This window comes from Piliocolobus tephrosceles, chromosome 9 (assembly GCF_002776525.5).
Source record: "Piliocolobus tephrosceles isolate RC106 chromosome 9, ASM277652v3, whole genome shotgun sequence".
Taxonomy (NCBI): domain Eukaryota; kingdom Metazoa; phylum Chordata; class Mammalia; order Primates; family Cercopithecidae; genus Piliocolobus; species Piliocolobus tephrosceles.
Window position 1 is genome coordinate 22,508,266 of NC_045442.1, and position 22,374 is coordinate 22,530,639.

At 47.9% G+C, this 22,374-nt stretch overlaps 1 protein-coding gene and 1 pseudogene across 1 annotated transcript; both read right to left on the reverse strand.

Moving 5' to 3' along the window:
- The window catches only part of LOC111538896, an 82,911-nt pseudogene that overhangs the window by 18,573 nt on the left and 41,964 nt on the right, over positions 1-22,374 (reverse strand).
- Positions 6,180-11,344, reverse strand: ADRA2A (adrenoceptor alpha 2A). Its single transcript, XM_023206608.3, has one exon. The coding sequence runs from the start codon at positions 9,104-9,106 to the stop codon at positions 7,709-7,711; it is 1,398 nt and encodes a 465-aa protein (XP_023062376.1). The 5' UTR covers positions 9,107-11,344; the 3' UTR covers positions 6,180-7,708.

Below are 22,374 nucleotides of genomic sequence, written 5' to 3' on the forward strand. Positions count from 1 at the left end.
GGAGTGAGGGTTCCTGGCCTTCCCTGTGGTGTCAACACCCTAGTCAGGCTATTAACGTTCTGAGTTACCCCTCCCCTAACAGTCTCCAACCAGCAGCCAGAATGATTGTTCTGAACCAAAAAAAAAAAAAATCTGATCATGTCCCTTCCCTGCCTAAAACACCTCTCATGGCTCCCCATGCCCTCAAGATAAAACCTTTACCTGTGGCTGCATGATCTGGACTGTCCTCCTCCAGCCTCGCCATTCTCACATCTCATGGTCCTATTAAAGTGGACTTCATAAGTTGCTTGAACATGCAATGCCCCCCACCCCTGGCACTCCCAGTCCCTTTACTGGACCTATTCCTGCCCATCTCTCATCTCTCATCTGACTGCACACTTCTCCAGGCTCCCTCCCCAATGCCTTCACCTGGGCCAGCTTTCCCCATGGTGAGCCCATCCACCCTGGCGCCTGCATCACTAGGCTTACCACTTGCTGGAGCCCACAAAAGAAGTAGCTTCCCCCACAAAAGAAGCTCTCCCCTGCACAAAAGTTCTCCCCCCACAAAAGAAAAAGCTCTCCCCCAACAAAAGAAGAAGCTCTTCCCCTACAAAAGAGGCTCTCCCCAAACAAAAGAAGAAGCCCTCTCCCCACAAAGGAAGCTGTCCCCCAACACAAGAGGAAGCTGTCCCCAATAACAGAAGAAGCTCTGTGAGGTAAAGATCCTAATTAGTTTGCTCCCCACTCTACCCCAACACCTAGTACAAGTAGAGTGATGTTAGTAACATTAGCTTGGGGCGGCTCCAAAACATAGTTGAATGAATAAACGAAGGAAGGACTCTATCATTCGTTCATTAAACGTCTCCATGTCTCCTCTGGGCCTAGGGCATAAAAAACAATCCCTTAAGTGTGTCCAGCGAGCATGCTGAGAACAGAGCAGCGGACTCCCCAGTGGCCGCAGCCTCAGCGGCCATCACTGCTGGGCAGCTCTGAGCTCTGTCTGAGCCACAGACATGGGACGGGGATTACCCAGAGAACTGTGGCCAAGAGCCAGCCACATGGGTCCCTGGGGCTCTCTCTCTCTCACCTGTCCGCGCACGCATGCGCACATCCTCACACAGTCTGGCCACACATCATAACCCCACACACAGCCTCGCATCTGCATAGTCAGGGAGGAAGGAGGGCCTGTGCTTTTCTTCTACAGATGCCCAGTGACCCAAGCAGCTGGCCCTTGGACAAACTGCAGAAAGGCAGCTGGCCTCTCTCCAGCCTGTTCCCCAAAGTGCTGTTACTCTGCCTTTCTCAGCCTTTGGGTTCTACACTAGATATTCTCTACTTGCACCTCTGGCTATAGTCTCTGCCCTTGTCCATGCTGAGCCCTGGAAGGCTGAGCCCTGTGAGCTGCCCCCTTACTCTTTCTTCTGTGCTGAGTTCTGCCTAAGGGCAGCCACCAGCAGATCAGGGTGCAGGAGTGAGAGTGGAGAACGTGCTGATTCTCCCTGCCCTCTCCCTGTCCGGACACAGCTTAGCAATGGCTGCAGGGGTCCTCTGCCAGCAGTGCCTGCCAGGCATCCTTCCCCGAAGTCCCAGTTCCAATAGTGTGGGTAGCACCTCGCCCCTTCTGAAGGTGCTGACAGCTTCCCACTGTGCATGTCCCAGGGCCCTTGTAAGTTTCTCTTAACCCTGCCTGTACCTTACAAATAGTCTGTTTTCAATTCCCCTTCTCTCATCCCTTCACAGGGTGCCATCTTGTTTTTCTCAGGTACAGATTTTAAAGAGGTCTCAAGTCCCTGCCCTTGAAAAACCTGGGGACATTAACAGCCTCTCACTCTTGCCTCCCATCCCCTCCAGAATTCTCTGTAGTCAGATAAACTGCCCCTTCCACGGAGAACAGGACGGCCTGGAGGCTACACAATACGCCTGCCAGAGAAGCAGTGTTGCCTGCCCCAGAATGTGCACATTGCATCATCCCATCCTCCTCCTAGATTGGCTTCATTGCCCTAGAAGGGGAGTGGCATTCCACCTCGGGGGAGCAGGCTCGCAGGCAGGGAGGGGCCAAGTGACATGACAACCAGGAGACACACCACGCTCCCCTTTAATTTCCTTTGTGACCTCTTCTCCTGGTGCATACATGTATACCCTCACATGTCAGGTCCAGGTGAGCAAAGTGGTCCTCAGTGACCATTTGTGCCTGTTTACACACACACAGATACATATACACACACACCCATAGACACTCACATGTTACACACACATATACATAGGCTTAGCTTATGTTTGGAAAACACACCAAACCCTCACTTCTACCCCAGCCTCCATGAGGCCAATGGCCCTTAGCGCCAGCTGTCCCTACAGAGAGCACATGGCTTGGCCCTTCCCGGCGTGCCTCACCTATGGCCTGGACAGAAGGAGAGAGCAGACCTGCATTTCATAGAATTATAAAATGGATCAGCAGAAAAGCCCCATGAGATCCCTTAACCCAGTGTTACTCAACAAGTGTTCCAGCAAACATGATTCACTGAGATGCTCTGTAGAAAAAAAAAAAATGAAATTCCACAGTCCAGGGAGTTTGGGAAACAGCACACCATGTCATCCTCTCTCAGACAATCGCAAACCACATAGGCACATCAAAGTCTCCGAGAGATCCTGAAGGAGAGGTACCTATTAAAGACTGCCTACCCCAGCATTTCACCAGATAGGTGGCAGACAGGGAAGAGATGATACGGAGGTGATAGACAGTAGAGACAGATAGAATGATAATGTCGATGGATAACGTAGATATTATAGATAGATTTTGTAGTTAAATTAACTCCACAGAACACACTTTTAAATAATATTAGACCAACCACTTGCATTTCATAAATGAAGAAGCAGGGACTCAGAGAGGGATTTGCTCAAGATCACATCACTGGTAAAAGACAAAACCGGGCCTAGAAGCCAGGCCTCCTAATCCTCGGTCCAGGCTCTTTCCAACAGGCCCTGTTCTCTTTTTTTGTATTTAACTAACTCTAAACCCCAGGATTTCTGGTAATCAAATAGATCAATGCTATTTCCAAAACAAATCCGAGTGTCAGTGATTTTGCTCTGTGACTTGACGTGGTCTCCCTCTCCAGCATGCCCTCTGCTGAGGAAGGTGCCCCATCCTGCACCCCGGACTCTCAGGCCCACTGTGAGGGATGGCAGGGCCCAGGGCAGAGGCCCAAGGGCTAGCCTGGCACTGGGCTCTGGACCTGGGTACCTGGATCCTATTATGCTACTGAATCAAGGAGGTAGACTTCCTTACAGGTGTCCCTGAATGGGGACAGGACCTTGTCATGCCATCCCCAAGGATAAGGTTGGATGAAAGCTGAGGTCTGACCTGGGCTCAGGTGCCACTGCCCAGGCCTGGCACTGGTCCCACAGGACTCAGCTGCTAGAACCAGAGCTTCCTTCACGGGCTTCCTTCTCAAAGTGTGGGCATCCCAATTCCCACATTCTATGCTCTGAGCTCCCAGCCACAGCCACCTCTCCCCCACCGCTCACTCACAGTACAGACGCCCATTATCCTTGGTAGGCACATGGCATCCTCTCCCCTACTGCCACACTGTCACTGTGTGTGGCTAATTAGTGATTTTCACAGGCACATCCTGGCTTCCCATGTATCTCCAAAGCTTCCAGAGGGCAGAGGCGGGTCCTCATCTCACTCCACAGGGACAAGTGGTGAGTTTTGCACAGTGCATGCAGGGAAGGAAGAGAACTGCCTTGCAATGCCTAGGATGGTCCATGACACAAAGCAGGCACGGGGGTCCTTGGGGGTTGATTAGCCACTCACCACATCCCAAAACAAAATAGAATTCATGTTGGGTGTATGTGGCATCAGACGGAGAGTCACAGGGAGGAGTGGGTTCAAGGGCTCCTGGAATGCTACATAACCAACAGCTGTTCTAGGTCCCAGGTCCCTTGATCTGCCACTACAAGGTAAGAGTTAAGGACTGATGACGATGCTTCTGGCTCTAAATCTCTGATTTGATTATAGGGTCCTAGACAGGGGAAAGCCTAAGCCATGTTTTCATCATTCTCTCCTCCAGCCTTTTAGCACAGAAGAAATTGAACAAAGCCTTGGGGTGATCGTGCTTGTGCCCAGACTCAAACGAAGGCACTACCCTTCCCCTAACCCAGTGCACTTGCAGGAGTAAATCTAGCAAGACACACTTCAGACCCAAAAGCCAATGACTTTCGATATCCCAACCAAAGTTACATAAAACAGGAGATTCAGCTACCAAGACAGACCCTCTTGGCCCAGATACTCGGGAACAGATTCTATGCACAGGAAAATGTGGGGGTTAGAGTCTTATCTCCTGCTCTTTAAGCCAAGATCCCTGTGGGAGCCATTTTGCCTCAATTTCCCTCCCCACCCCACACCTTGCCAGACTGTTGCTTGAGCCCTTTGCAAATGAATAAACAGTGATTCCTACTGTGAACTCAGAAACCCATCCATGCCTGGGTTCCAGCCCTCTCTCCCCCACTTTCTGACGCCTCCATCCACCTCTGAGGCTTCTCTGCTTCTGTATCGAGGAGGAAGGAGCATGACACCAGAGGCCCCTCCGTGTAGCACCACAGCCCATGCTTCTGCCCCCTCTGGGGGTGGAGGCAAAGCAAACACTTCCCTGGCAGACAGGACAGAGCTGAGAGTCAACAGCAAGCAGTGTTTGTATCTGCTCCTGTGGCTGGGACACACAGCCTGGGGCCTGGGGGCCTGCCAGGCAGGCTATTGTCTGGCACTGTTTGCCTTTGGGGTGATGGGTGCACTGGAGTGAGGAGGGACAAGAGAGGCTGGGGTGAGCGTGGGATGGGGAGCAGGCCACAGAACCAGACCAGGGAGCCAGCCTTGGCGCCACAGGCCAGGAGGCTGGTTTTTGAAGCCTCTGAGCCAGGGTCACTGGAGCCCAGCACCTGGCCATCGTCCCGTCTGCCGGCTCAGAGGATCCAGGTGACGGCAGGAATTCCTCACCCCTTCAGAGCCATGGTCTTCCCTCTCCCAGACCCCTCAGTGCCCAGATAATTTCTCAGGGCTCTCCACCCTCCCACCGCTGCATACACAGACACCCTCTCCTGCACCAGAGAAGCAAAGGAAGATGAGGAGATGCTGCATGTACGGCCCAGAGGGTGCAGAGGACCTGCTTCTGGGGGAAGTCCAAAGCTGATCTATACATATTACAGGTGGCAGGGCTCACAACAGCTGGCCTCCCCCAAAACCACAGCCTGATGCTTGGGTTTGCCCCTCAAATCCCCTCCTCCATGAGTGGCTATTCATCAGTACTGCATCTGACTATATACACATCTCTCAGCTGCTCCCTAACCCAGGCAGCCTGGAGCCAGAGCCCTGTCACCTAGCACCATGGAATCCTGAGCAAGTCACTTCCTCTTGAATCTGCATTTGTCCTCTCATCTGTCAGATGAGGGGTTGGACTCCTGGATTGCTCAGGCCCCTTCCAGCTTCAAAGTGCCATAACCATAGTGTGAGGACCATAAGCCCTCCTAGACCGCAGAGCAGACTTTGCTATTACAGCAATGCAACAAGAAGGATGCGTGCCTTCTGGCCAGAGACAATTCAAACCACAAACCACCAACTAATACATGGTTCTATTCAGGTGTTTAGACCATACTCTGTGCATAACCACACTATGGAGTATATGTTACATGTCATATATTACCATGCTTTAAGGTGAGATATACATTTTGGATATATTCCACACTTGGTGCATACACCAGACTTTGGAGTAGATACACACTTTGAGGTATACAGACACATTAGGTCATACAGACACTGGGGTATGTATACACCTTGTGTATATTACATACTTGGGATATATCTCACACCTGGTGTAGATAGCACACGGCATAGACACCTCTCCACTGGGAGTGTTCTGAGAAGGGCTAATGCCAAAACTCTGGAAAGGTTCTGGGGTTAAGAGTACAGGCCCTAGAACGAGATAAAGCTAGGTACAATGCATTTCCACCGCTTGTTAACCTTGAGCAAGTCACTTGCTCTGAGACTCAGTTTCTTCACCTGAAAAACGGGGATAGTAATAGAACTTACCTCATAGGGTTCTTGAGAAAAGTAAACAAGGCAATGCCTACAACCAGTTCACCACAGTGTCTAGCATGTCAGAAACACTTAGGAAATGGTAGCCTTGTTATTGATCGAACGTTTAAAAAAATTTTATAATCTACATTTTTTATTTTTAAAAAATCCATAAAATCAGATGTTCCCACAGTCTTAAAGCTTTTGAAAACTCAGATAACAGACAAGAGGACCACTTCATTCATATTTATTTCACATTTGATCTGTAAACTTTTTTATTTAAAAAAAATCCACTGTCATTAGCAACATGTGCTGACATTAGTTTTTCTTTAGTGAAATAAGAGTGCAGGCCTTAAGTTGTCTCTGTCTAAAACATGTAGAAACGCAGATGTAAACACAAGGTCCCCGCCCTCCTCCCCTGACTTTGGCAGTTCATCAATGACATGATCTCAACCAGAAAAGCAGGGAGGGGGGAAAGGACCACACTTTGATACCTAACAGCTCTTGGGGCGGGAACTGTACAGTTTGGCAGGCCCATTTGTCTTTTCAAACTGTTTACCTTGGGCAAATTGTATCAGGTTTGCTTCTTCCACATAATTTCCACTCCTTGGTGTCTAAATACAGCAGCTAAAAGATTTCCCCATAGTCAGCACTTTTGGGGCAGGAGGGGCGCACATACATACAAGACAGAAACATACATATTCTTCTTCAAGCAGTGGCCCTGCGGGGAGAGAGGAAACACTGGAAAGAGAGGTTTTAAAGTGAGTTACTGGGGCGAACAGTGCATCAGAGAATAATGGCTTTATACACAGGGCTGATGTGAGGCAGAAAGGTTCATTTACTTATGTCTTGATCCATCATCATAATATTTACATAGGAAAAGGCAATTATGCTGTTAGGCACAGGAAAAAAAAATGGACAGAAATCTTTTCCCTGTCAGGAAATCTCCAAGCAGGTCCGTGTCAAAGGGACAGTCACCAGTTGCTGGTGAAAAGGACGACATAGAGGGACATCATAACACCAGAAAGGGCTTGCATTGCAAATGGGGCTTGGCCTGAACCAGAGAGCTGTGTCTGCCTGGAAGGTATCTCTCCCAAGGCCAGGATTTCACCGTCAAAACCAAGGTCAAGAGATATGGGGTCCCCATGTGTACTATCAAAAATAGTGTCTATTTACAGTGTGGAGGGGGTGGTGGGAAGGGCAGGCAGGGCTGCCCTGAGTGGTTTTTAAAAAAGAGAGAGAGAGTTCGGGATGGAAGGGGAATTAGCCAGGGCTAGGTAACCCCGTAGGTAACCATCCATTAACCTTTTGTGAGCCATGCCCTTGTAGTCCAGTGTTTGCTCTGAAGAGCTGTGAGGGCTGTACCAGGGGAAGAAGGTGAGAAAATACCTTCAGGAAGCAATACTGATTAGGGGTGGCCCACCAGGAAGATGGCTTCAGGTCAAGAGTCGCCAGACCAACAACTGGGGATGCGTGGGTCTGGCAGCAAGAACGCTTCCCTTGTAGGAGCAGCAGACGCCCGCCCGCAGGAGGCTGCAGAGCCACCCCAGACGAGGAAACGCATAGCAGACAGGGCCCGGGTTTCTGAGTGCCCTGGGGCTGAGCACCCCTCGGTGCCTTGCTGCCTGCAGTCGGCGTGAGTCTACGCGGGCGCCGGCGGAAACCTCACACGATCCGCTTCCTGTCCCCGCGGCAGAGGATCTTCTTGAAGGCGCGGCGGAAGTCGTGGTTGAAGATGGTGTAGATGACCGGGTTCAGCGAGCTGTTGCAGTAGCCGAACCAGAAGAAGAAGTTGAAGAGCGTGCGCGGCACTGAGCACCCGACGGCAGTGAGCGTGTAGGTGAAGAAGAAGGGGAACCAGCACACCACAAACACTCCGATGACCACGGCCAGCACGAACGTGAAGCGCTTCTCGCGGTTCTGCCGCCCGCGCCAGCGCGACGCCTTGGCGGCCCCAGCGCGCTCCACCCCCGGCCCTGCCGCCGCCGTCCCGATCCCCGTCTCCCCCAGCCCGCGCCGTGGCAGGCTGTCCCCCGGCTTCACCTGGCTCGCCCGGGCCTTGCCCTTGCCCCGGGGGCCGCGCTCGGGTCTGCTGGGTCCCGGAGGCCGCTCGGCGTGGTCGGACGACGAGCTCTCCTCCAGGTCCAGCGCGTCGGCGTCGTGCGGCCCGGCCGGCGCGGGCTCGCCAGGGGCGCCGTTGAGCTGGGTGGGCAGCGGCTCGGCCTCCGCGCCCCCCGGGCCCGCGCCGCGCTCTGGGCCCAGGCCGTTGGGCCTGCGCTCGGCGCCCCCCTGCGGCACGGCGGCGGCGTCCGGACCCCGGCGGCTGGGTGGCACGCGGGTGCGACGCTTGGCGATCTGGTAGATGCGCACGTAGACCAGGATCATGATGAGGCAGGGAGCGAAGAAGGAGCCGATGCACGACGAGATGACGTACCACTTCTGGTCGTTGATCTCGCAGCGCTGCTCGGCCGGCTGCGGGCCGCCGCGGCCGCGCTTATTCTCGAAGGAGATGAGCGGCGGGAAGGAGATGACGGCCGAGATGACCCACACGGTGATGATGATGGCCTTGATGCGGCGCGGCGTGCGCTTCAGATTGTACTCGATGGCCTGTGTGATGGACCAGTAGCGGTCCAGGCTGATGGCGCACAGGTGCACGATGGACGACGTGCAGAAGAGCACGTCGAGCGCCAGGTAGATCTCGCACCAAGCCTTGCCGAAGTACCAGTAGCCCATGACCTCGTTGGCCAGCGAGAAAGGGATGACGAGCGTGGCCACCAGGATGTCGGCCGAGGCCAGAGACACCAGGAAGAGGTTTTGGGGCGCCTTGAGCGCGCGGCTTGTGAACACCGCGATGATGACGAGCACGTTGCCGAACACGGTGAGCAGCATGAGCAGGCCGACCAGGCACACCAGCGTCAGCGTCACCTGCAGGGAGTAAGGGGTGGCCCGGGCGCCGCCCCCCGGCGCCTCGGTCCCGTTCCAGCTCGCATTGCCTGCGTCCGGCTGCAGGGAGCCCATGGGCGCAAAGCTGCCCTCGGCCAGCGGCTGCTCCTGGCGGAACATGAACGCGGGCGCCCGCTCGCCTGGGCCTGCTGCCAGCTGCCTTCCGGCCCGGCGCCCGTGGGTCCTCCTCTTCCTCCGGCGCCCTGCTCGCCTGGCTGCGGCTCACATAGGGAGGGGGCCGCAGGGAGGCCGGGCCCGAGCTGGGGGACCGCTAGCGGCCCATGGCCCGGGTCCCCCGAACTGCGCCTGGCTCGCGCTTCGGACGCTCTCGGTGGGCGCCTTTTCGCTCCGAGCTCCTAACACAGCCAAGTTTTATTTCTAAGCGGCGGGAGAGAGTAGGGAGAGCCGATGGGTAAAGAGATTTATTCTTCAAGAAGGGAGAACAAAAATCATCGGTGGCCTGATAACTTGGAAGGATGACAGGAAATTAAATATATATATACATATCGTTATCTATATCTTGACTCTTGAGCCTGAGCGAAAGCAAGAGGTCTTACCGTGTGCGGGGCCCGCCCCCACCCCGGGGGGCAGCCGAGAGGTGCTGATGCGAGCTTGGGGTCCTATGTCTGTCTCCTTATATCCCCGAAGCGATTACCGACTCTCTGGCTTCCCCCAGACGCTGCGGTTCTGGCCGGGCCCGGCCCGGGGCTGGGGCGCGGACCCTGCCGCCTCTCGGAGCGCCGCGAGACTTCCAAAGTTGTGCGCCCTGCTGAGGCTGGGGCGCACTGTGCGGAGCTCGGGGGCGGCGGCGGCGGCGGGGTGAGGAGTGTGGGCACCGCATGAAGGCACCCCCGTCCTCAGGCGGGCCGGGGCAGGTGAACGATCAGCTCTCCAGGAGCCGCGACGGAGGCAGGGTGTCTCCTGGGCGTCCGCCAGGTGGGCGCCGAGCGCGACTGGATGGGCCGGGGTCCGACGACAGCACGAGTTGGGCTTGGAGCGCAAGGCTGCGGGAAGAAGGCGCTGGAGCGGCTGGGCGGTGGCACGCCGGCTGCTGGGCGTCTGCACGGAGCCGGAGCTGCTGCTGCTCCGCTGCGCGCACGGTGGACTCGTTTTATAGCCCCAGGATCAAGCCGGCGTTGCTGAGCAGCCAGCGTCAGCCCCCACGTGGGAAGCCGACCCTCCCCCGCCCCTCGCACCACCCCTCCGCCAGTCTAGCGCCAGCGCCCAGCGCTGGACCTCGGGGATAGTTGCCCTCAGGCGGGACCAGCCCTTTGGAGAGGCGCGTACCTTGAGCGAGAGGCTTAAAGAGGGAGCCTGGTAATTGGGGGAGCGGGGGAGCGGCCCCTGCTGGGAGTTGGCTATGCAGCTCCGGGCCGACGGAGCAGAACGCGACGGGCACCCGTGAGTGCCCTCAAGGAGCTGGATCTTGGGAGAAAAGGGAAGAAAAAGTGGAGGGGAATCCCTGCCCAAATCGAGGGAAGTAACCTCCGGTGTGGGTTACATCTGGAGCAGCCCAGCTCCGGGCCAGAGCCGACCCGGTCTGCAGATGCTCCTGGCGGCTGGGGAAAAAGGAGTGCTGGAGAGGGAGGAAGGCGCGGGTTCGGATGGAACCCCCGGCCGGAATGGACAGCACCTATGGGGAAATGCCACAGGCCAGAGTTCGGACCTCGGCTTAGGGAAGAAGCGGCTACGTGTCCTCCCAGCCACGAAGCTGTCTGCGGGACACGCGCGACCGGGGGGTCTGGACCGCGCCCCCTTAGACAGAGGTGGGGAGGGGTCCAGGAGCCGAACGCCAGGGCAAAGCGAGGACGCACTGACACCTGCTGGCCGCTTGTGGTCACGGCTGAGAAGCGACCTGCTGACGCCAGGCGCCTCCTCCCATCTCTTAGGTCTATCTGCCTACAGAGCCTTCTCCTATCTCAGAACAAATTGGTTTCTGAGCTCGGGAAAGGAGAACCCAGATTTTGAATTACACCCTGTCGTGTTGCAGAAATCTTCCTAAAGCAGATACTCGTGTGTCTACCCCTGGCGGGAGTGGGGGTTTGTCTAATAAAGTCACATCAGGAAGGGCTCAGCAGGCACCGCCGGCCAGAACGGGCATCCCACCCTGGACCCGCACAGCCCACCCTTCCTGCAGATCCGAGAGAGGCCAGGATCCTGCCTCCTTGGTTGCCCTCTCTGGCCTACTGGGAACCATTATGTTTTTGTTGAGGACCCAAAGCTAAACTCCACCCCCCGCATCCCACCCCCATTCAGATGTACACACACCATCCTTCAGTAAGGGGAGGAGGGAGTAGCCAATGAAGGGAGAATATTTTCCATGTTCTCTCTGATAAGAATAGCTGGGGCGGGGGGGGAGTGCGGCGAATGGCAAGTCTTTCCGTGCGTGCTAGCTGTCCCAGGATAGATTTTAAGGGTCACTAGAGCACTAGTTTGCACCCTGCTAGCTGCACTTTTCAGATGAGCAGCAGTTTAACGGGTAAAGCCCAGGAGGGTAGGAAATTTCAACAGGAGAGAGATTAAACTTAAAGGAACGTCGTCTTATTTAAGGAACCACTAAACCAAAATGCCTTATGTAGTAGTCACCTAAGCTGGAATTCCAAGGATGGAACAGGCCGCCTCTCTGTGCAGCCAGCTGCAGGCTTAGGTCTGGCTGGGGGCTGAGGGCTAAATTAAGGGCCCTGAGAATCACCTTCATTCCCAGCCGATGTCTGCAGCCTGCACCAGTGATACAGTTATTGATGCTGCTGCTGTTCATGTAGTCAGTCTCAAAATCTGTACTTTCCAAAGTATTTCACAGAAGTCTCATTTGACTTCAGTACCTTCGTCTCCCCATCTTTGCCCTAATGGTATAAACTCCCTTTCCAGTCTTAGTTTTGAGAACCCCTTCTAGTCTCCCTTTCTGGACAATCTAAAGGAAGCTGAGGAGTTGGAGAATTTCTTCACTATGTTGAGTCACTCATTTTCCATCTTCTACTAAAGTCTGTGCTCTGAGGCTCTTGGCAGGGGCTGTGGACATCGCCATTAGGCTCGGATGGAAACGTGGCTACACTCATGCTGAGAGACAAAAATCAGAGCCCGTGGCAATCTGGGGTTTGCTGTGTTGCTGTTTGCAGATCTTGGGGACTGAGTCTTGGGAAACCATCACTTACCATCTCCACCTCTGCTTCCAACACACTGCTCTCCTTCCTATCTAATTCCAGAATCAACAGGGGAAATAAAAACAAAGCTAGAAAGAATAGACCCCAGAGTGAGAATCACTGCCCTGAGCCAGTGAGACTGCTATGAGAGTGTCATAGCCCTCCAGGGAGCTGGGACAGAGCAAATAGTTGAGAGTCACTGTAAATATGGAGTTTGGGTTTGATGGCCTGAGAAGGAGTCATTTCTGGGGACCCAAATGGGGGTCCATTATTATTTATATTATTACTAAAAATAAATACTACTTATGAGCACTGACCACATGCCAGGCACAATGTCAAGCAGTTTATGTATTATATATCATATAATTCCCAAAACAATCCTGTAATGTAGATATTATTATCTGCCTTTGTAGATGGGGGAAACTAGGCAACAGACTAAGTAAACTGCCCAGCTAATAAATGGCAAGGACAGAGCCAAACTCCATTTTTCCTGATGGTAAGCCCAATGAGCTTTTTAAGTTCCTTACTGTGAATCTCCAGCCTTGATTGCACTGCCAAAGAGAAACCTGCAAAATGTTCATCAGAAATGAGAGCATTGACAAGTTGGCAAATCCTCCTTCTAGCCCTTTCCTTTCAGTCCATTGATGGCTGCTAGATTAGGACAATACAGGGCAAGATGTATTCCTTCTTTCTGTATCTAATGCCCACTCTTGGAGGCAACATGACATACACTCTAGGAGACTGGCCATTCCCCAAGCTGATGGAGAGCAAGTACTACACCAACTGGTTAGGCAACCCCTCCTCCTCCTAGTAGAAGCAACCTCTCTCTGTCATGGGTGCCATACATATTTTATCATGGCTTAGATGGACTTTTCTTGCTCTAGCTTATCTATTCATTTCTATGATGATCTAGCAGGGAGAAAGGACTGTCCTTTTCATCTCTGTATTCCTAGAGTACCTCTAAAACAGACTTTTAAAAAATCATATTTCTAGTACCTACTCCTTGGAGATTCTGATTCAGTAGGATGAAGCCAGGGCCTGGGTATTTGCATTTTTAACAAGTGCATGAGTAATTCAATAAATACTAAAATATAAGACACACAAGCATGGATACTTGATACATGTTTGTGTGATGAATGAATGAAAGAATGAATGAATGAATGAATGAATGAATGAATGAATGAATGAATGAATGAATTCTACTTACACTGACGCTATCAAAGAGGCAAGAGGGGCCCAAAGTTGGTGAAGTTGGTGACTATGATGGCTAGCATTTTATTCCAAAATCAGGATTTCTTAATAGTTGAGGTAGCTTAACTAATTCAAGGATATAAGTATAGGATTCTCTCATTCTCTTTTTTCCTAAAAGGAATATGTAAGTAGAAGAAGATAAATTTGTAACTATCAGCTAGGTAATTTACCAATAAAAGAAAGCTTCTTAAGATAAATCATCTGTCCTCGAGTTATATCTGAAATTAAAGTGTCAGGCAATACCAAAATTTGTCTTGACTTCCATATCTTTGATGGCGACTTCCTCTAACAGAAGCAAGGGAGCTGGCTGAGAGAGAATATTAATTGCTCACTGTTTGAAAAGAAGAGTTGACAAAAAAAGAAAACATGACTCTATTAGCCTGGACTCCTAGGCTGTGACAAAATCCTCACAAATAGAAGCAATTTGGTCACACACACACACACACACACACACACACAAACAGGCCAGCCCCCTCCCCCGCCCCCTCCCCCGCCCGCCCCGGACACAGCCTGTACTTAAACACACACTCGCTAGTCTGAACATGATGAACAGGTGGGGAACGCAATGTTCCCACTACTACCCATGCTGTGTGCACAGCTGGAACCAAATGCTGCAGTAAGCTACAAACATCTGTCAACTCACTGTATTGCTGACAAGGGTGAAAAGGGGATTTAATAGGAAAAACTCTGTTGCTTCCTCTAAGCTATTGCTTAATTCCTCCACCTCTTTGTACCTGTGCTAAAGCCCTTGGGAATCCCATAGTTATTGAAGGTTAATGGAAGCCAAAAGAAAAGCATCAACTCCGGGAGGGCTGTAAGGAGCTGCCTTATTCACCACCTGCCACGTTCATCATTGACTGCTGGATCAGTCTTGCTGTACTCACAAAAACAAGCCATGGGTCCTGCCATTGCCTTTCTCTCTTTCTAATGTGCTAACCCATCCTGCCCCAGCTTGGAAAATTAAGCTAGGTGTTTTCTGTCTCTGCAAGGGCCTCTGGCAAATACCAAAAAGACAGTAGTTGGTACTAGGATCAACTCCACCTTGAGGATGCCAAGAAAGATTGGGCTCCCAGCTGGCTCTTCGCTGGTGTGCCACCCTGCAAGGTATGTTTGTGTTGCCACTACAATGTGACTTTTGAGAGCTTGTGTGTACACACAAAGTTTAACATCACCTACCACAGTCTTCCAAGTCAGCCCTCACAAAGCAATGACCTTTCCCACCACATCCAGGTGAATTATCTTGTCTGCTTTGTCCAGAAGCATGAAAAAAAGCAAACCTTGAAACAGTTATGGTGAGCAATGCTTACTTGTTCTCAGGTATAACAGGTGAGCTAGAGCCACTGGGTATAAAGGAGATATTTGTCACCAACATTAATAACTCTTAAGCTAATATTCCATTAATCTAATTAGGTAAGGTAAATCACCTTTCATATTTACTCAAAGAAACCATGGAGACGCCACGCCTGAAACATATACACGCATGCACACACACACACACACATGCACACACATATATTTAAGAGATGGTCTGGCTCTCACTGCTCCCTGGAAATAATCTTTTTTTCCCCATTCTTCCTAGTTGATAACACCAAGCACAAACTGTTCCTTGGTAAAAAGACCACTGCCTGATAGTTTCTGGGAGACATTCGAGTGAAGGCGTTAAGAATTTAGGCTTTAGAGTAAGAGAAACCTGGGTTCTGGCACTGCTTCTGCCATTTCATAACTATATTTACATAACTTCTCTAGACTTCAGTTTCCTTATATGGAAAAAGGGGAAAATAGTTTCACACATCTCATGCATACCCTCACAAATTAAATGTGTGAATACATGGAAAGTACATAAGACAGTGTTGGGTTTAACAGGTGCTCAGACCAGCCTGGCCAACATGGTGAAACCCTGTCTCTACTAAAAATACAAAAATTAGCTGGGCGAGGTGGCGTACTCCTGTAATTCCAGCTACTTGAGAGGCTGAGGCAGGAGGATCACTTGAACCTGGGAGACAAAGGTTGCAGTGAGCTGAGATTGCACCACTGCACTCCAGCCTGGGCAACAGAGCGAGACTCTGTCTCAAAAAAATAAATAAAATAAAAATTTTTTTAAAAATCTAGAGAAAGAGAAGGGAGTTGGAATCTCAAAACTGATGAAACCTTAAATAGGATAAAGTGGCAAATGGTTTTTTAGGGTGATTTCTTTTGCAATTCGAGCCAACTCAAACTGCCTAAAATAGAACAGAAAATGGACTGATTCAACATAAATGAAATTTATTTTAACCTGAGGCAGAGCTGGCTTTGGGCAAGATGGATGCAGTGACTCAGTACTGTCTCTAAGAAGCTGATAACTTTGTGGAGAAAGGAAAGAGGATTAAGCAAATAGAAAGTAATAAATGTAAGGAATCATGCAATCCTCCCCACCAAAAAAAAAAAAAAAAAATACGGGAAAGAAGCTGCCTTGGTTTCTCCTAGCACTCCAAATTCCAAATGTTGTTACTAGGAAGCTGAGATGAACCTCTTGCTTCTTGTTCTTGGATTCCATGAGATTTCAGAGACCATACAACTACTTCCCATTTTACTTCAGCCTCTTGGAGTTGTTTTCTATGTTGTGCAACCAGAATACTTGACCAGAGTGAATACTAGAGCTTTAACTTCATAAAAATAATTTCATCTTTAATAAACCAGATTCCATGCTAGACAATGATCATATAATCATCAAAACATAACTTCCAATAACTTCTATACACTGTGAAGTATTTGAGAGGAATCTTTTCTGTTAGCGTTACAGATATTCAAAAAAAATTAAATAACAGCTTTTTTTTAAGCACCAAATATTTTCAGTTGATGATGGCACTGTAAGTTCATACTTCTCTTCGCTTATAGATGGAGTCTTGCTATGTGGCCCAGGCTGGCCTCAAACTCCTGGGCTCAAGCAGTCCGCCCAGGTAGCTGGGTCTACAGGCCTACACCACTGTGCGTGGCTTAAACGCAAGACTTTGAAGCACTCCTTTGTGCAATCATGTAGAAATGAAAGATAAACAAAAGAAATTTTAAAAGATAGACCCACTCCCAATGCCAAGCAATAGATCAAGTCTATTACAGCCTCTCTGTCCCACTAAACAGCGCAACTAAAACATCTGGAAAATTCAAAAAGCAGCTGTCTGAAAAGCAGACAGTAGCAGGCAGAGTGGGAAGGGAAAACAAAAATTGAGGAAGAAAGCCTCATGAGAGAGTTTCCTATTGATTTTTTTCCTCTTTTGTCTCTCACATTTGATCCACGGAAGGCCTCAGTTGTGGAACTGAGCAGCCCAGCCGGTATGAGCAACTCAGAGGGTGAAGCTCCCTCTTTTGACAGAGAATGGTGGAGAGGTCCACTGCAAGCTAGGAAATGTGGAGAAACTCTCTGAACAACATTTTTTCTTATTTGTCTTGTTTTTACTCTCCTCACCCTGCCACTAGAGCGGCCCCAAATAGGGAAATGTGCAGTAGCCATATAGGCAGCTACAACTTTGAGGAGGAAAAAAAAAAGGTCTTTTCTGGCAGTAGGAACAGGGAAAGGAAGACCCTGTGCTTTGAAGGGCAGAGCTGGAAGGGATGTCAGGACACTTAATGTCTTTTTTTTTTTTTTTTTTTTTTTGCTCTTTTACCTTACCACTCTGCCCAGGGACTGAATTGGTCATGCAGAACTGGGTGGCAGGATCATGAGTAACTAAAACTCTAAAAGAAAACCTATCCTTCTGTCCAGAGGAATGGGACAATGGGTCCCTGGGAGACCAAGCGTACATAGGAGAACCCAAAAGAAAAGAGCTGGAGAAGGGAATCCTCTAAGTGTTGTGTCTGATCAGGTGTAAGTCCCAGGCCCACCTATGACCTATGCATGCGTGAGACCAATGGCAGGCAGGATAGCCAACATTCATACCCCCAACATCCAAATACTGGTTACGGAAGAGGAGATGAGACCTGTGATTTGAAACGAACTACTAGGTTGATTTCCTGTGAACATAAACCAAACAGATTTTCACAGGACCAAGAGTAATACTCATAATGTCCAAGACAGAATCCAAAATTGCTCAACAAACAAAGATCCAGTTAAATACTGGGAAGGGGGAAACGATGAACAGATGTTTAACCTGAGATGTTAGAATTAATTATCTGACAGAGTTTAAAGCAACTATTATAACCAGGTTGCAAGAGGTAAAGGTAAGTATTCATTAAGTAAATTAAAAGATAGAAGTTCTCAGCAGAGAAATAGACATGCTAAAGAAGAACTGAATGCCAAATCTTAAAACTAAAAAATTCGTTCAAAAAATTAAATCTCACTGGAAAGGCTCTGTATGGGTTTCCTACGGATGCTGTAACAAATTACCACAAACTGAGTGGCTTAAAATAATAGACACATATTCTCCCACAGTCTTGTAGGTTAGAAGTCTGAAATCAAGGTATCAGTGGGGTCACATGCCCTTCGAAAATTCTAAGGCAGCATTCTTCCTTCCCTCTTCCAGCTCCTTGTGGCTTCTTGCATTCCTTGGCTTGTGGCAGCATCAGTCCAATCTCTGTCTCCATCTTCACATGGCCTTCTTCCTTCTATGCTTTTCCTATCCAAATCTCCCTCTTCTTTCCTTATAAAGACAAAAAGTCACTGGATATAGAACCCACTCTAAATCCAGGACGATTTCATCTTGAGATCCTTAACTAATTACATCTGCAAAGATCCTATTTCCAAATAAGGTCATATTCTAAGGCTCTGGTTCTATGTGAGTTTGCGGGGAACACTATGCAACCCATTACAGGCTCAGTAGCAAAAACAAAGAAGACAGAGGAAAAATTCCGTGAACCTGAAGATAAATCAATAGAAACACTAAAGGAAGTTGCTCAGTCTGAAGGGCAAAATATGAGGGAAGCTTGAGACCTCAGGAATGAGGGAGTAACAACAGAAACGGGAAATATTTGGCTAAGGTTGGCTAAGGTTGCCGTAACAAAGTACCACACACCGGGTGACTTAAGCAATAGAAAATTTTTGTCTCATCATTCTGGAGGCTAGAAGTCTAAGATCAAGGTATCAGCAGAGATGCATCCCCCCGATCTCTGCCTTCAGGCTTGAGCCACCGTGCCCGGCCTACAGTTCTTTATTTATACTTTTTTAAAATTGACACATAATAATTGTACCCATATATGGGGTACATAATGATGTTTCCATACATATGATGTATACAGATCAGATCAGGGTAATCAGCATATTCATCATCTCAAACATTTATCATTTCTTTGTGTTGGGGACATTCAATATCCTCCTTCCAGCTATTTGAAACTATGTACTGTTGTTAACTACAGTCATCCTACAGTGGTATAGAATATAGAACACTAGAAGTTATTCCTCCTATCTAGTTGTAATTTTGTATCCTTTAACAAATCTCTCTCTACCTCTTTATTTCCCCTATCTTTCCCAAACTCTAGTATCTTCTGCTCTACATTTTACTTCTATGAGATCACCTTTTGTGTGTGTGTGTGACATGGAGTCTCTGTCACCCAAGCTGGAGTGCAATGGTGTGGTCTTGGCTTACTGCAACCTCTGCCTCCCAGGTTCAAGCAATTCTCCCGCATCAGCCTCCCAAGTAGCTGGGACTACAGGCGTGTGCCACCACACTTGGCTAATTTTTGTATCTTTATTAGAGATAGGGTTTCACCATGTTGGCCAGGCTGGTCTCAAATTCCTGACCTGGTGATCTGCCCACCTGGGCCTCCCAAAGTGCTGGGATTACAGGCATGAGCCACCGCACCCAGCTAAGATCAACTTTTTTTAGCCACCACCTATGAATGAAAACACGCTGTGTTCACTTTCTTTTCCTGGCTTATTTCACTTAACATAATGTCCCTCAGCTCCATGCCTGTTGCTGCAAATGACAGGATTTCATTCTTTTTTGTAGCTGAATAGTATTTCATTGTGTATATATACCACATTTTCTTTCTCCATTCATCTGTTGTTAGACATCTAGGTTGATTCTATATCTTGGCTATTGTGAATAAACATGGGGGTGCAGACAACTCTTCAATATACTGATTTCCTTTCCTTTGGATAAATGCCCAGTAGTGGGATTGCTGAATCATATGGTAGTTCTATTTGCAGTTTTTCGAGGAACTTTCATACTGTTTTCCGTAATGGCTAGATGAGTTTACATTTCCATCAAGAGTGTCCCTTTCTCTGCATTCTCACCAGCATGTGTTATTTTTTGTCTTTTTGATAACAGCCATCCTAACAGGGGTAAGATGATAATTCATTGTGATTTTCATTTGCATTTCCCTGATGATTAGTGATGTTGAGCATTTTTTAATATTTCTCTGTTGGCCATATATATGCCTTCATTTTAGAAATGACTGTTGAGATTACTTGCCCATTTTTTCATCAAATAAATGGTAAGATTGTTTATTTTATTTATTTATTTATTTTTTGGCTATTGAGATGTTTGAGTTCCTTGTATATTCTGGGTATTAATTCCAAGTCAGAAGAATAGTTTACTAATATTTTCTCTCATTCCATAGGCTGCTTTTTCACTCTGTTGATTGTTTTCCTTTGCTATGCAGAAGCTTTTTAGTTCAATATAATCCCCATTTGTTGATTTTTTGTTTTGTTGCCTGTGCTTTTGAAGTCTTGTTCATAACATATTTTCCAACACCAATGTCCTGAAGCATTTCCCCTGTTTTCTCCCAGTACTTTTATAGTTCCAGCTCTTACATTTCAGTCTTTGATCCATTTTGAGTTGATTTTTACATAGTGTAATAGCTGGGAGATATGGATGTTTAGTTTTCCCAACACCATTTATTGAAGAGACTGTCCTTTCTCCAATGTCAAAAATCAGTTGACTGTAGGTATATGAATTAATTTCTGGGTTCTCTGTTTCATGCATGGTCTTTTTCTGTTCTTATGCCAGTTCAATGCTATTTTGGTTACTACAGGTTTGTAGTATATTTTGAAGTGTGATGCCTCCAACTTTTCTTTTTTCTTCAGGAATGCTTTGGCTATTCCAGGTCTTTTGTGGTTCCATACAAATTTTAGGAATTTTTTCCCACTTCTGTGAAGAATGTCATTGGTATTTTTATAGAAATTGTATTGACTATTCAATACAATACATTGTATTGAATGTAGTCTGTTCATTTTAACAATATTAATTCTTCTGACCTATGGGCATGGGGTGTCCTTTCATTTGTTTGTATCTTCTATTTCTTTCACCTGTGCTTTGTAGCTTTCCTTTTGAAGATCTTTCCCCTCGATTAAATTTATTTGGTAGTCATTGTAAATGTGATTGCATTCTTGATTTCTTTTTCAGCTAGTTCATTGTTTATGTACAGAAACACTACTGATTTTTGTATATTGATTTTGTATCTGCAACTTAACTCAATTTGTTTATTGGTTCTAAGAGCTTTTTTCTGTAGATTCTTTAGGTTTTTTCTACATGTAAGATTATGTTGTCTGCAAACAGGAACTATTTTGCTTTCTCCTTTCCAATTTGGATGCCCTTTATTTCCATCTCTTGCCTAATTTTCTCTGACTAGGATTTTCAGTACTATGTTGAATAAGAGTAGTGAGAATGGGTGTTCTTGTCTTGTTCCAGTTGTTAGAGGAGAAGCTTTCAGCCTTTCCTGTTCAGTATAGAGTTTGTCATATTCGCCCTTTATTATGTTGAGGTACTTTTTTCTATATCAAATTTATTGAGAGTTTTTAATCATGAAAAGATGTTGAATTTTATCAAATGCTTTTTCTGCATCTATTGAGATGATCATATATAGTTTTTGTCCTTCATTCTACTGATGCAATATGTAACGTTTATTGATCTGTACATGTTGGAAAATCTGTGTACTCCTGGATACTTCCCAGGAATGCAGAGATGATTAATCATGATATATCATGATCACTTCATCATAATGTATTAACTTTTTTATGCGTTGTTGGATTGGTTTGCTAGTATTTTGTTGAGGATCTCTGCATCCATGTTCATCATTGACCTGTAGTTTTATTTATTCATTTATTATTTTGGGAGGATGGAGTCTCACTCTGTCACCAGGCTGGATTGCAGGAGTGTGATCTCTGCTCACTGCAACTTCTACCTCTGGGTTCAAGTGATCCTCTGAGCCAGCTGAGAAGCCATGTCACCATATCCTGAGCCTGAGAAAGCCAGCTGAGAAGCCATATCACCATATCCTGAGCCTAAGAAACAGCCCTCATGGGCTGCCCCAGCAGACACACCCCACAAGCTGAGCAGCAGTGTGCCTGCATCCTGGGCCTGAGAAATAGCTCCATGGGCCACTCCTGGCAGGCATGCCCCAGGCTGACTGAACAACCATGTGCCTGTGCTCCTGGCCAGAGTATCAGCCCCAATCTCAGCAAGCCAAATCCCAGGTTGGCCAGTGCCCATGTGCACACACACACATACACATTCTCCCAATGTGAGAAACAACCCAACAACCTACTCTGGCACTACCCCCACAAATTCTCAGCCTAGGCCACTGAGACATTCATAAATATCAGTAGTGTGTATTACAGATGAAGAAACTACATGGACACTACACTATTGCATCCACCTAGAAGTAAGGCCAACACATCCCAACCAAACCAACACTCTATGACCCATTCATAAGAATAAGTATTTCCCTTCAAAATCTACTCCATAAAATCGGAAGAAGTGACTCTTCTATCAGATGCATAGAAATCAATGTAGGAACAGACACATCACACATATAAAAGCAAGGAAACATGATACCTCTAAAGGAAAACAATAATTCTCCAGTAACAGACCCCAATCATAAGGAAATATGTGAAATGCCAAAGAAAGAATTTCAATTATTAATACTTAAGGAAACTCAGTGAGATATAAGAGAAAACAGATAGTTAACTGAAATCAGAAAATTCATGATTAAAATGAGAAATTATATATATACATGTATGTATGTGTATATATAATATATATACATACACATGTGTGTGTCTGTGTGTGTAAAAAGAACCAAACAGAA

Excerpts from the sequence above, each read along its gene's own strand:
- ADRA2A (XM_023206608.3), bottom strand. The coding sequence starts at position 9,106 with ATGTTCCGCCAGGAGCAGCCGCTGGCCGAGGGCAGCTTTGCGCCCATG.